The 15,723-nt window shown below is 32.6% G+C and overlaps 1 protein-coding gene across 1 annotated transcript in view; it reads left to right on the forward strand.

Annotated features, from left to right (window-relative positions):
• Positions 1-13,365, forward strand: part of LOC149475523 (putative fatty acyl-CoA reductase CG8306) — a 29,418-nt gene extending 16,053 nt beyond the window's left edge. Inside the window, exons 2-12 of the mRNA XM_089713418.1 lie at positions 668-889; positions 3,799-4,050; positions 4,614-4,759; positions 5,702-5,811; positions 6,733-6,816; positions 8,544-8,652; positions 9,337-9,453; positions 10,497-10,616; positions 11,389-11,548; positions 11,888-11,985; positions 12,417-13,365. Of these exons, the coding sequence (XP_089569544.1) occupies positions 692-889; positions 3,799-4,050; positions 4,614-4,759; positions 5,702-5,811; positions 6,733-6,816; positions 8,544-8,652; positions 9,337-9,453; positions 10,497-10,616; positions 11,389-11,548; positions 11,888-11,985; positions 12,417-12,555 (1,533 nt within the window). The 5' untranslated portion in view covers positions 668-691 and the 3' untranslated portion in view covers positions 12,556-13,365. The remainder of the gene's footprint in view (positions 1-667; positions 890-3,798; positions 4,051-4,613; positions 4,760-5,701; positions 5,812-6,732; positions 6,817-8,543; positions 8,653-9,336; positions 9,454-10,496; positions 10,617-11,388; positions 11,549-11,887; positions 11,986-12,416) is intronic.
• The last annotated feature ends 2,358 nt before the right edge of the window (positions 13,366-15,723 follow it).

Below are 15,723 nucleotides of genomic sequence, written 5' to 3' on the forward strand. Positions count from 1 at the left end.
ATTGATTTTCATTTAGATTATAATCTCGAAAATATTTCTTAGAATATTGGAATTAACCACTCCTTTATTATGTTACAATTATTATTTTTTATATTTAAATAAAGGCAACAACAAATTCATTTGTACTACTTTCATCCAGAAATTGTTATCCTATCCTATCACACATATAACTGAAATTCTTACTTCACACAAATATAATATAATGTGCTGTATTTAAATATATTTTTTAACTCCTACCGGCCTATTCGTTTTAAACCACTGGATCGTTATAAATAAAAAGAATGATCTCAGATGGCTGTGTTTTTTCAAGTTCTCACTGCTAATTTCGTAATAACATGACACAAAAAAATCTTACGTAGTATTTTTATCCGATAAACAATGCAATGTTTTTATATTACTCTCAGAGATATTACTAATGTTTTTTTATTATTAGCTTTTACAAACGAAAATCGACTACTATAACATTTGTATTTGTAAAGAGCAGAAAGTTTAGAGAATGAATGTGATCAAATTTTGTTTTGTAAACTGGCAACCCGTTTAAGGCAAAAGTGTCAAACTTCGACTTCGAGTTTGAAACTTTGTTCAGAATTTTGTTATGCTGCCCTGTGGCGGGGTTTGAATTATTTTTAAAAATATTGAATACTATAAAATATTTGTTTCATTTCAGTGTATGTGAAAAACAACCATCAAAATGACGGAAGAATCACAAGTTCGCGCGTTTTACGCCGGTAAAAACTTTTTTATAACCGGGGGCACAGGCTTCGTTGGATTATGCCTGATAGAAAAAATATTGAGATGCATACCGGAATCGGGAAAATTATATTTATTAATGCGACCGAAGAAAGGAAAAGACATTTCGGAGAGGCTAAACGAATTCCCTGGTCATTCGGTGAGTACAAATTTAACTTAAATAAAATTTAAACAATTAAGTTTGAAAATGGAAAACTTTACTGAATACATTATGTGTTATTTTTTAATTACACTTTAACACGAGCATAATTTGCTTGCACATATTGTTAAAAATAAACATTTCCTAATTAAGCTTTAAAGTTTTTATAGAATACAATTAAAATATTTTTTTACTGCAGTAAATTAAAACATTTTTTTCCCACACCAAATTAAACCATTTCTTCATTAACACAAATTTTTATTTTTAAAAGAATTTAGTTTGAATATTTTAACCATTGAAATATTATTAAAACTAGTTCCTACTAGGAACAGAAGTAAATGTGTTATGTTGCTATTTTTAAGTCAATTTTTTTGTTCATAAGTGAAGTCTGATCAATTTTTAGGGATTTAGGTGATCAGCCTTCTGTTTTTTTCTTCGTCTCCACCGGGAATCGAACCCATGACCTCTCGGTTCTACACTCACACGTTAACCACTGTACCATGAGGCGGTTGGTATTTTTTGTTACTTACTATTTGGTTGGTGTTATAATTACTAGCTTTTCACCTGCAGCATCTCCCCCATAGTCAAAGGAAAACCTGGATAGATCCCATTCTTGTGTGATTTTCGCGATAAAAACTATCCTATCTGTTAATTTAAGTTAGGTACTCTATGTGTGAGCCAAATTTCATGAAAATAGGTTCAGCAGTTTTTGCGATTAGGAATAACAAACAAACACACAAACTCTCCCATTTATAACATTAGTAGGATTACTATGGATTATATTTTATTAAAGGATCCTTGGTTAATAAAGTTGGGAGAAGTGACTAGTATCTAAAATTATTATACTTAGAACTGCTGAAGAGTTTGTTTGTTTGAACACGCTAATCTCAGGAACTACTGGTCTGATTTGAAAAACTATTTCAGTGTAAGATAGCCCATTTATCGAGGATGGCTATAGGCTATATAATATCATCACGCTAAGACCAACAGGAGCGGAGCAATGCGTGTAAAACCGCGGAGCACAGCTAGTCCTACTAATATTATAAATGCGAAAGTTTGTGAGGATGTGTGTGTGTGTGTGTGTTTGTTACTCTTTCACGCAAATACTACTGAACCGATTACAATGAAATTTAGCACACATATAGAGGGTAACTTGGATTAACACATAGGATAGGTTTCATCCTGCAAATCCCACGGGAACGGGAACTATGCAGCGGGTTTTTCTTTAAAAAGCGGGCGAAGCCGCGGGCGGAAAGCTAGTATAAAAACAAATTAATCACTTTGAAAATATATTCTTCATTATATATTCTACAAATGTACTCAAGTCAAGTAAAAGATAAATCGTTAGGACACTGTAATTCTATATACCGAGGTAATGGCTGTAACAACCTTGTTAATTATTACCGCAACTTGTAAACATGTAGGTACTTATTGTATTTACGCGAATATACTAGTTTTTCATGTGGTTTTGCTTGTCATATTATTATTTTGCACATGTTTAGTTTTGGAAACAAAAAAAAGAGATTCGAGTTATTTGTAATATAGTAAATAATAATAATAACAAAAAGACTGTGTGTGCCGAGCACACGTGTCAGAAGTGAAACTTCTTTGGCAAGATTCGAATTTACCAAAATCGTCGTAACTCCATGACGTGACGGAATTGTCATGACGCGACCTTGAAATTTTACGCTCTAAAGAAGTTCCTCTTAAAAAAAGACACATAAGTAGTTAAATACAACATTTTACTTTTTGAACAAGTGAATGCTCTTTGTTCATTATTTTTAAAATCATAAATAATAAATACATTATATACTTTATAATGAAGTAAGTTTTATTAATCAGAGCTTAATTGATCTATACTATATAATAATATTATAAAGAGGAAAGGTTTGTAATCTATATATATAAAACTCAAAGGTGACTGATATAGTGATCTATCAACGCACAGCCCAAACCACTGGACGTATCGGGCTGAAATTTGGCATGTAGGTAGACGTAGGCATCCGCTAAGAAAGGATTTCCCGAAATTCTTGCGGGAACGGGGAAAAACGGGGATGCACGTACAAAGTCGTGGGCGGAAGCTATATGTATGTATGGTTTTCACGCATAATTACTACTGGACCGATTTCAAAAATTATTTCACCATTAGAAAGCTGCATCTTCAATGAACAATACCTGTAGGCTAGGTTTTATCCCGAATATGCCACGGGAACGGGAACTATGCGAGTTTTTCTTTGAAAACGCGGGCGAGGCCGCAGGCGGAAAGCTAGTGTATTATAATCATCATTTATTAAGTATCACTATTTAGTATTTTATAAACTTTTTATCTGATTTCAAAGGATTAAAGATTTTGTAAGGAATAGCTTATAATTAAGAAAAATTAATGATTTTATTTCTTATGGTAATGAATCTTAATTCTTGTATTTCTTTATAATTTTAATGCAATAAATACCTATATTATTTCCAAATAATTGCATGTCATGTAGCTTTATAATACATGCGTTTATAATGTTTAAAACTATCCTATAAATTTTGATGAGGTTTTTTGAATAGATAGGTCCTTGAGGAAGGATTTAGTTTATAATTTATATTGTTTTGTACAAAGCGGGCGATGCCGCGCGCGGAAAGCTGGTTAGAAATAAAAAAACAATGTTTATTTAACACAACAAACAAATAAAAAATAAAATACATATTTGTATATTATTTGTACATTTAAAGTAAAACAGAGAAGCACAATATGTAATTAGGAAAAAATGGTAAAAAATTAAAAATAATAATTAAGTATTCAATTAAGAATTTTTAAAAGTTTCTAAAATTATAATTAATCCGTGTTAATTACGCGGCGTTGATTTTTCCTATTTTTTATATTATTTTAAATTTTAATACAATATATTTTTTTTTAATTTCAGGTATTCGAAAAACTACTGCAAACAGAATCAAAAGACATATTTTCCAAACTAATACCAATATCAGGGGACGTAGGTTCCGAAGACCTAGGGCTTCGCCCCGAAGACAGGCAATTACTTATAGAAAATGTCAATGTGGTTATACATTCCGCCGCTACATTGGATTTTGAAGAGAATTTAAAACCAACGGTGAAAATTAATGTTTTGGGAACGAGAAGGGTCATGCAATTGTGTCAAGAAATGAAGGATTTGAAGGTAACATTTGTTTAGGAAAAGCAATAATAATTATTAACATTAACAATACAAAAAAAAAATACGAATACAAACATCTTTTTTGTTACTAAAACATACATTCTTTATTGTTACAACAACATACAGACACATACACATATTATAAAACCAAAAAGGATTCAACTCATAAATGACTAAAGATCTATTTTAATAAAATTTGCTAACTCGTCTACAATTAATGCTTTTTTAAAAGAGCATAAATAATTTTACCTTAAATTTTCATTCACGTTTGTGACATTTGATATCATTTTATTTGTTTTTATTTATCTACATTTGATTTGATACTGTCAAACATACAAACATTTTGTTGAAATTCGAAAAATTTGCCTTGCCCTCATTTGATTTGATTTGTCATAAATTGATTTGAATTAGCATACTTTGATTTGATTCATTTGCCATAAATTGATTTGAATTAGCATACTTTGATTTGATTCATTTGCCATAACTTAATTTGGTTTGATAAAAGTTGATTTGATTTGCCATAGCTTAATTTGATTTAATTTGCTATAACTTGATTTGATTTCCAGGCGATGGTACATGTATCATCAGCATACGTGAACTCATATCTACTAGAAGCAGAAGAAAAAGTATACGAGACGCCGGGGGACGTTGATAGTGTTATAAATTTGGTTAATCGTCTCTCGGACAAGGCGTTAGACGATATGGAGAAAACGTGAGTTTATTTTATTTATTTACTAAAACCTAATAAATTATAATAACTTAAACCTTTTGAATCACTCTATCTATTGAAAAAAACCGCATCAAAATCCGTTGCGTAGTTTTAAATATTTAAGCATACATGAAAGCTAATGCATTTTATATGCTCACTTCAAAAATTGCTGTTTCATCTATACTAATATTATAAAGCTGAAGAGTTTGTTTGTTTGTTTGAACGCGCTAATCTCGGGAACTACTGGTCCGATTTGAAAAATTCTTGAGGTGTTAGATAGTCCATTTATCGAGAAAGGCATATTTAGGCTATGCAGGGTGTAATCGTTAAGTGTGCACAGGCGATTATTCCGTAACTATTGCAGATATCAATAAACTTAAAACTGATATCGAAAGTACTTAACCTAATGAGTAAAATGGCCATACCTCGTTTTGGAATACCATTGTATTTCACGTCGAGTTCTGTTTACAGTTTCTGAATGAATTTTTATTAAAATTTGCGAAGTAATTTAAGCACAAATTCAAAAAAAAAATAACCAAAATTTTTTATATTATATGTTTAGGATAGTCATATCTCATACTAAATGTATGGGAGTGTTTGTTATAAATTTTTGGATATTTCCCGTTTTATTTTTAATAATTTATTATGGCCATTTTACTCATTAGGTTAAGTACTTTCTATATCAGTTTAAAGTTTTTTGATATCTGCAATAGTAACGGGATAATCGCCTGTGCACACTTAACGATTACACCCTGTATATCATCACTCTAATACCAACAGGAGCGGAGCAACGCGGGTAAAACCGCGGGGCGCAGCTAGTAAATTATAACTTTAAATAGTTTTTCTTTTTTTAACCTAAGTCTATTTATTCCATATACAATTTATATTTTGTTTACTTGTGTGTGAAATAAAGTAGTTATATATTATTTTTATTTTATTTTTCAGAATACTCCGAGGCCATCCGAATACCTATACATTTACAAAACATCTTGCCGAGCACGAAGTTAAAAAATGTTCCAATATGTTCCCCTGCACTATAGTTAGACCTTCTATGAGTAAGTTTTTTATATGAATTACTAGCTTACCGCCCGCGGCTTCGCCCGATTTGTCTAAAACCTTATAAATTATATATGTACTAAAACCTTCCTCTTGAATCACTCGTTCTATTTAAAAAACCCGCATCAAAATCCGTTGCATAGTTTTAAAGATTTAGGCATACATAAGGACAGAGAAAGCGACTTTGTTTTATACTATGTAGTGATTTAAAAAACTAGTGGTCCGCCCCGGCTTCGTCCATGGTACATATTTTCGTTTTCTCTACATAAGAACCATCCTCGTACTTCAAGGAATATAGTAAAAAAAGAATTATCGAAATCGGTTCAGCCGTTCTCGAGTTATGCGCTTACCAACACATTTTGCGATTCATTTTTATATATAAGATTTAAAAAACTAGCGGTCCACCCCGGCTTCGCCCGTGGTACATATTTACGTTTTCTCTACATAAGAACCATCCTCGTACTTCAAGGAATATAAAAAAAATATCGAAATCGGTCCACCCGTTTATGCGTGATGCCGTGACCAAGGAAAACGGGTTTCATTTTTACATAAATAGACTAATAATTAAAAATTTCTCATTTACAAAGCATTTGAATGCTATTAAATTGAAGAAAAGAGCGTGTGTGCTGAGCACACGTGTCAGAAGTGAAACTTCTTTGGCAAGAATCAAAAATACCAAAATTGTCGCCTTACTCCATGACGCGACGGTATTGTCATGACGTGGCCTTGAAATTTTACTCTCAACGCGCCTAAAGAAGTTTCACTTCAACAATAATAATAATTTCTTATAAGTATATGTATAGACATCGATTTTGCATATTTTTTTAAAAGTAAAAGTTGTATTTAGACCAATTTTGGTCTTGAAAACAAATAATTTATATAAATATTTCTTTATTTATATATTATATTTATTTTTTCAGTTGTAGCAGCTTGGAAAGAACCAATGATTGGATGGACTTGTTCCAAAGTTGGACCTCAAGGGTTTTTGATGGGTGCTGCTAAAGGTAAGAAATAACCTTTATATCAAATCAAATTGATTGATTGATTGTCAAATCAAATTAAATTGATTGATTGTTAAATCAAATCAAATTAATTGATTTGAGATTAGCTGGAACTTGCTGACAGACAGACAAAAATTGTAAAAAATTGCTATTTTGGTATAATATATACGTATTACTAGAGGTCCGCCCCGGCTTCGCCCGTGGTACATATTTCGCAATATAAGGTAGCCTATGTCCTTTCTCGGGTATCAAAATATCTCCATACCAAATTTCATGCAAATTGGTTCAGTAGTTTAGGCGTGATTGAGTAACAGACAGACAGAGTTACTTTCGCATTTATAATATTAGTATGGATTTTTATATGCATTTAGTAAAAAGTGGTTATATTATAATATAACAAACAGTCTCAAACAGACATTTCAATTTTATTATTGGTATAGATTATTTAATCTTTTGACCACATTGTAAGCTCGATTAAATTAAAAAAAAAATGTTGTGTGGTTTTATGAAACCACGGTAAAAGTGAAACTGTTCGAACGGTTCCGAACACTGCTTTGTGTAGCGCATGTCGCGTGTCGGTCGGCTGCCGAATAGGTATACCTACTGCTTTGTGTAGCGCATGTCGCGTGTCGGTCGGCTGCCGAGTAGGTATACCTACTGCTTTGTGTAGCGCATGTCGCGTGTCGGTCGGCTGCCGAGTAGGTATACCTACTGCTTTGTGTAGCGCATGTCGCGTGTCGGTCGGCTGCCGAGTAGGTATACCTACTGCTTTGTGTAGCGCATGTCGCGTGTCGGTCGGCTGCCGAGTAGGTATACCTACTGCTTTGTGTAGCGCATGTCGCGTGTCGGTCGGCTGCCGAGTAGGTATACCTACAGTAGCGATACACGCGACATGCGCTACACAGACCAAAAAGTTTGAGACGATGTAATAAAAGTTTCACTTTAATAAATCATAATATGAAAAATCCGTTATGTTTCGAATCTGTGAAAGTGAAACTTTTCTAAGCGCGTTGAGAGTAAAATGTCATGGCAATACCGTCACGTCATGGAATAAGGCGACGATTTTGGTGTTCTTGCCAAAGAAGTTTCACTTCTGACACGTGTGTTCGGCACACACGTTCTTTTTTACTTATCTTTAAATCTTGCGAAAGAATTTATATTGCACGTCTCATAAGCGAAGCGTTGAGGTGGGTACTACTGTCACTTCGCGCAAAACATCTGATTTTTCAAACTTAAAATGTCTTTATGTATCATACATTGCACTTGTAAGATAATACATACACACACATATTAAGAAAAAACACTATTTTTAACATTCATGATATTTTTGATGTCATTTTTGTTATTTAAACTAGTTAAAAAACAGTTTAAAAAAGTTCTGTCTTGGACGTCCGTGTGTCTGTATGTGCGGAGGATTTTCTTGTTAACACGATAGCGACCGAAATACTTTACTAATCGAGTCTTTTTTTTTCTCTTACGCTTGAGTATGCTCAGGAATAGAACCCTTTCATTTTTCAGGGTCTGATTCGATGCGGTTTAATTGTTATTAAATAAACAAAAACAATAATTAATAAATAATTATTAAAAAAAATATTATGAGGCGTGCACTTTTGGATTTTCCAAACTATTTTTGGTTTTATGGCATTCTTTCTATTCTTAATAAATTTATATTTATCTTGCGAAAGAAGTTTCACTTCTGACACACATGTTTATATATCTATCTTTTACAGGTGTGGTCCGTAGATTGCCACTTGCTAAGGAAAATATAGCGGATTATATTCCCGTGGATGTTGTTGTTAATCAGCTTTTAGTGGCCGGTTGGCATGCTGCTAAACAGAAGTAAGTTTTATTTATTTATACTAATACTAGCGGTCCGCCCCGGCTTTGCCCGTGGTACATATTTCGCAATAAAAAGTAGCCTATGTCCTTTCTCGGGCATCAAAATATCTCCATACCAAATTTCATGAAAATTGGTTCAGTAGTTTAGGCGTGATTGAGTAACAGACAGACAGACAGAGTTACTTTCGCATTTATAATATTAGTATGGATTATAATTAATACAATGCTATTTATGTGTGTGTTGGAATAAATGGTTTATTTCTTTCTTTCTAATTGTAATTAATCTGGACTTATGCATTAATTCGCCTATCTATCCATACTAATATTATAAATGCGAAAGTAACTCTGTCTGTCTGTCTGTTACTCAATCACGTCTTAACTACTGAACCAATTTTCATGAAATTTGGTATGGAGATATTTTGATACCCGAGAAAGGACATAGGCTACTTTTTATCCCGGGAAAATGACGCAATCCCGGAAATCCCACGGGAACGGGAACTATGCGGGTTTTTCTTTGACTGCGCGAGCGAAGCCGCGGGTAGAAAGCTAGTACTAATATATTTCTTACACTATAATAAATGGCCTTTTTATGGGTTAGATTAATTTTTAAGTACCTACTTAGTTCACTTTTATTTTATATGTCCATAATAAATGTGTTTCCTTTCAATTATAATATATTATCAGGTCAGGTCTATCAGTATACCACTGTACTACGTCAACACAGAATCCATTCCGTTGGACAATGCTCGACTCTATTGTGAGCGAAATGCTGCATAATTATCCTTTGAAGGGCGCTGTTTGGTAAGTTTTGATAGTAGTGGTCCGCCCCGGCTTCGCCCGTGGTACATATTTCGCAATAAAAGGTAGCCGATGATCTTTCTCAGGGTCTAAAGATTGTCTGTACCAAATTTCATCAAAATCGGTCCAGTAGTTTATGCGTGAAAACCATACATACATACAAACTTTTCCTCTTTATAATATTAGTATAGATGAAACCCGTTTCGCGTTGTCACGGCATCACGTGTGAATTGCTGAACCGATTTCGATAATTCTTTAAAATTTTTTAATGTTTGTGGAAGTCCAAGAATGGTTCTTATGTAGAGAAAGCGTAAATATGTACCACGGGCGAAGCCGGGGCGGATCGCTAGTATTTAATATCTTTATATATTACTAGCTTTCCGCCCGCGGCTTTGTCTGAAACCTTATAAATTATATACCCAAACCTTCTTCTTGAATCAATCTATCTATTTAATAACTAGTGGTCCGCCCCGACTTCGCCCGTGGTACATAGTTATCCTATGTCCTTCTCCTGGCTCTAAACTACCTCTCTGCCAATTTTCAGCTAAATCGGTTCAGCCGTTCTTGAGTTATAAGTGGAGTAACTAACACGAATTTCTTTTATATATATAGGTCTTTATATATATTACTAGCATTCCGCCCGCGGCTTTGTCTGAAACCTAATAAATTATATACCAAAACCTTCATGAATCAATCTATCTATTAAAAAAATCGTATCAAAATCCGTTGCGTAGTTTTAAAGATTTAAGCATACATTGGGACAGAGAAAGCGACTTTGTTTTATACTATGTAGTGATGTTGACTTTTACAGATTTTATTCACTTTATACACTTATCAAGGATCTATGTATATAATAATAATTTCATAAGTTTAAGTGTATTGAAGTGAAACTTCTTTAGGCGCATTGAGAGTAAAATTTCAATGTCGCGTCATGGCAATACCGTCACGCCATGGAGTAACGCGACGACTTTGCTATCTTAGCATCTTACCAAAGAAGTTTCACTTCTGACACGGCACTTTTTAAACTATATTTATGTTTTTTCCAGGTACCCGCATTTACAATTCGTGCCGTCGCTGTTTCTTTTCCGAATTTCGGCCATCTTTGTCCATTTTATCCCGGCTATTTTATTAGACACTATATTACGTATTACTGGAGCAAGGCCTATGTAAGTATTTATATTTCTATGTAATAACTAAATAAATAAATATTTCAGGACAATTTTCACACACGGCACAATCTGATCCCATACTAAGCTTTCGCTTGTGTTGTGGAAACCAGATGGCTGATAAACATACATTATATAATTTTAAATAAATACTTATATAGATAATTAACACCCAGACACAGAGCAAACATCTATCACACAAATATTTGCCCCGGGTGGGAATCGAACCCACGACCTCTGGCTTGGAAGGCAGGGCCACTACCAACCAAGCCAACCGGTCAGTCGATATAACTAGCTGTGCCCCGCGGTTTCACCCGCATTGCTCCACTCCTGTTGGTCTTAGCGTGATGATATATAGCCTATAGCCTTCCTCGATAAATGGGCTATCACCGAAAGAATTTTTCAAATCGGACTGAGATTAGCGCGTCCAAACAAACAAACTCTTCAGCTTTATAATATTAGTATAGATTTAGAGTTTGAATGACCGTTTGGCTTGGTTAGTAGAGACCCTGCCTTCCTAGGTCTTGGGTTCGATTCCCACCCGGGGCAAATATTTGTGTGATGAATGATGTTGTTTGTTTGAACACGCTAATCTCAGGAACTACTTTTCCGATTTGAAAAATTATTTCGGTGTCAGATAGCCCATTTATCAAGGAAGGCTATAGGCTATATATCATCACGCTAAGACCAAAAGGAGCGGAGCCACGCGGGTAAAACCGCGGGGCACAGCTAGTTTATAATATTATTAATATTTTTCTTTGATTTTTTCCAGATTATTCCGTCTCCACAAAAACGTATGGAACTCATTGAGTCGATTGGAAAAGTTCATTTTCACGGAATGGCGTTTTCATAATCCTAACACGAGGCAATTGGCCACGGAGTTGAATAAAACTGACGAACAGACGTTTTTCATTAATATTGGTACTATATATGTGAGTATTAATTAATTTATATTTAACTAGCTTACCGCCCGCGGCTTCGCCCGCTTTGTCTAACACCTAATAAATTATATACTAAAACCTTCCTCTTGAATCACTCTATGTATTAAAAAGAAACCGCATGAAAATCCGTTGCATAGTTTGAAAGATTTAAGCATGTTTTAAACAAAGCGGGCGAAGCCGCGGGCGGTAAGCTAGTTTATTAGTAAAATTACGAAACAAAAAAGCTTCACCCCTTTTCTTTTATAGACCAAAATATATATCAACATGAACCTAGGCTCATTTTGATCATATTTTTTCAAATTTTAATAAGTATTTCAATGTATTTTTCAGTGGATCGAATATTTCGTAAACCTGCATCTCGGTGTGAGAAAATATTTGAACAAGGAAAGTGAAAAAACTATGCCGGCTGCAAAAACTAAGGATCAAATGTAAGATATTTTAATTAATTTATCTTTTACTAGCTATGCCCCGCGGTTTTACCTGCATTGCTTCGCTCCTGTTGGTCTTCGCGTGATGATAGCCTATAATAGCCTTCCTCGATAAATAGGCTATCTAACACCGAAATAATTTTTCTAATCGGACCAGTAGTTTCTGAGATTAGCGCGGTCAAACAAACTACACTTATCAACGATCGGTGATAATACAATAATTGCATGACTTTATCATACTAAACTGTTTTCGAAGTGAAACTTCATTAGGCGCGTTGAGAATACAATTTCAAGGTAGCGTCATGGCTATACCGTTACGTCATTAAGGTGACGATATTGTATCTTTGAATCTTGGCAAAGAAGTTTCACTTCTGATACGTGTCGCACACACGCTCTTTTTATGTTTTTTAATTATATTTTTTTTGTTTCAGATTAAAATTCGTCCATATTGTTTGGCAAATTCTGGTTATTTTCTTAGTTTGGTTTCTTATTTCAAAATTATTGGGTTTGACGCTGCTACAGTCATTTTGGGCTCCACCTATCGTATACTTTTTGTATACACTTTTATAAATATTTTTAAGTATACATAATATATTTTATGGTATTTTTTTATAAGTATAAAAAATTTTTTTGAACAAATTTTTTCGGTCAATATATTATGTTAGGCTAATTGAAAAAATTGTATTTCATGTAAAAGGGCATTTTTTTGTATTATGTAATATGTACTTATGTTTATTTTCTGCTTTAATAATATTCGAAACTTTAATAGGTTTAAAAAAATAAAAATATATATGAATAAATTGATATTATTGAATCTCAAATGTCAAGTTCAAAATTCAAAATTTTGAATTTGATTTGAATGTTGAATTTGAATTTCTCAAATGTCTTTAAAATATGTATGAATGTATTGATATTATTGAATCTCAATGTAATATTGATTATTTTATTATAAGTGTTATATTATTATTAATTTGCGTCCACAAGCTTTACTTATAATATTGCATTTTACACATTAGTATGAAAATACGTATTTTTCGAGATTGTATACAAAAATTGTATTTTTTTAGAATTTTTACATTTTTTTTTGTATGAACTTGTATCTTGTAATGTTAGTGTTTTAATAAATTAATTTTTATGAAAGTTGTATTTCATTATTTGTATGTTAATGTAGTTGTAATATGCCTAAATTTATTTTAAATATTTATATATTTCTATAACAGCGGCCATGAATTTTTAAAAAATTCTGTTAATTTATTTTCCATACAAACTTGTATTTATCTATAAACCGCATGAAAATCGGATCATCCGATCGCACCTTTTTTATATTTTAATTCATGGTTGCTGTTACAGAAATATGTAAAAAAATATACACATGTTTTAGGGCCGATTTTTCAATGCTTGGATAAAACTTATTTGACGAATAATGTATAAAACTACCATTTTAAAAACGTATTCTAATTGCCCGTATTTGACAGTTTACGTGACATTTTAATATTATCGTGTGATACTTTATTGGACGGATAAGTTTTATCCAAGCATTGAAAAATCGGCCCTTAAATAATCAAATTTTTAACTGGTTTTAATTCGAAAATAAGAAAAAAGCTTTGAATTAAATTATAAGATCAATTTATTACTTTGTATTTCTTTCACTTATGTATCGGTGAAATATTGTTAACTTTAAAGTTATGGGTTAAGTTATAACTTATATTATGTAACTTATGGGTGAAGTGACATTCCAATGACATAAGTATTAAATAAAATGTGATTAATTTTATATTGTTGTTTTATTTTTAACCATAATACATCTTAGTTATTGATCTGAAAACGCGTATCTAAATTGTCAATAAATAATAACGCCATCTATTGAATACTAGCCTACGGCTTCGCCCGGCTTCGCCCACGTAGTCATAGAAAAACCCGCATAGTTGCCGTTCCCGTGTTATTTCCGGGATAAAACCTATCCTATTTTGTTAAGTCAAGTTACCCTCTATATGTGTGTTAAATTTCATTGTAATCAGTTCAGTAGTATTTGCGTGAAAGAGTAACAAACATACCTACATACACATGCATCCATCCTCACAAACTTTCGCATTTATAATTTATAATATTAGTAGAATAGGATAGGATTTACTCAATCCAGTCCGCAGAATATGTGACCAAATTATGTAAGAATCGTTTGGAGCCTTTGGGAGCTAACTGATAATAATTATCACTGTACAATAATAGACAAATAATATAAAGGGACAGAGAAAGCCACCTTTTATACTATGTAGTGATTATTCAATAAAACCTATCTTAATCTCGAATTTTAATATTCCGAATATCATAATCCCAAAAACGTATTAACATTTTTTCATAACCCCGCTTTTTAAAATTCCGAAGTTTAGTTTGCCATATAGGCCATATATTAATTGCATTTGCCTATTTCTTCATTTTATTTTATACGACGTTTTACAATTTAGTGAGTTCCAGTCGAACGAAATCTAAATGCACAAAATCCCAGATGACCGTAATCCATATGCACGAAAGCCAGATTTTTAAAACACATTTTTTTAATACAGTTAATGGATATCCAGATTAACAATATCCAGATTTTTGTATTTCAAATAAACAATATCCAGAAAAACTAAATCCTTCCAGGGGATCTCAGTTCTAATCAGTAACCAAACCTAGCCTTTTTTTTAGTGGGGAACCTACCGAGTCGAATTTGACACTCAAACATTTCTGTAATGGGGCAAGTAATAGATATGTAAACAATAGCGAGTCGGTTCTGGTTCTGGTGCTGTTTGTGAAACTCAAACCACACCCCGGTCACTCCATACAAAATCATCGTTTTGACAGTCACACTGTAGAGACTGCAAATGTGTGTGTTACGGCTAACCTACTGAATCGAATTTGACACTCGAACTTTTCTCTATTGTGCAATACTTACGGCCAATTTTTATTTTCAGGCGATAGTAACGATTGTATGGGAACCAAATTAAAATATTATAAAAATCTGACAATAGTTTATCAGGAATATGGTACGATGGGAAACAAAAAATGTATTCTGAGAATCAGGTATACCATATAACTATATTATCTGGATAATGAGAATGCGGGAAACCAAAAAATACATTTTAAAAATTATTTTTAGTGCATCTGGAAATTGATTCATCTGGGAAATTATAAAAGGAATTTTAAAAAGTTGTTATTCATTACATTTTTATGCCCGTTTTCACCAACTAAAAGTTCTAACAACCGTTTTCGGGCTTTAAGATTCGGGAAACAGAAATTCGAGTTCTTTTGAATATTTACGCACTCTATTCAGCAGAATATGTAAGAATCGTTTGGAGCTACCAAATAATTGCGAATGCAAAATATTAGACAAATAATTTAAGAAATATAGGAACAGAGAAAGTGACTTGGTTTTATACTATGTATCTCTATCTTAATCTCTATGTAGTGATTATTCAATATTATGTTTAAAATGTGATTGGGAATTGTGAGGAGAAATAAATAAATGAATTGATTCAATAGGTACCTACGTCATTTATTTATTTATTTTTTGTAAGAATGCATTTTTATTCAGTAACTATAATAACTTAATGTTATACATATAACTTAATGTTATGAGCCTACGAAGGTTTTGAGTTGGTAGGATCAACGATATAGGTACGTGGTTATAAATAAAACGAGTTAGAACTTCTAAAAAGTAATTTATTTCTTAGACAATTAAAATTTGTTGATACTTATAGT

This window comes from Colias philodice, chromosome 30 (genome assembly GCF_061535455.1).
Source record: "Colias philodice isolate Cphi_HAF_F1 chromosome 30, ilColPhil1 Martin Lab GWU primary, whole genome shotgun sequence".
Taxonomy (NCBI): domain Eukaryota; kingdom Metazoa; phylum Arthropoda; class Insecta; order Lepidoptera; family Pieridae; genus Colias; species Colias philodice.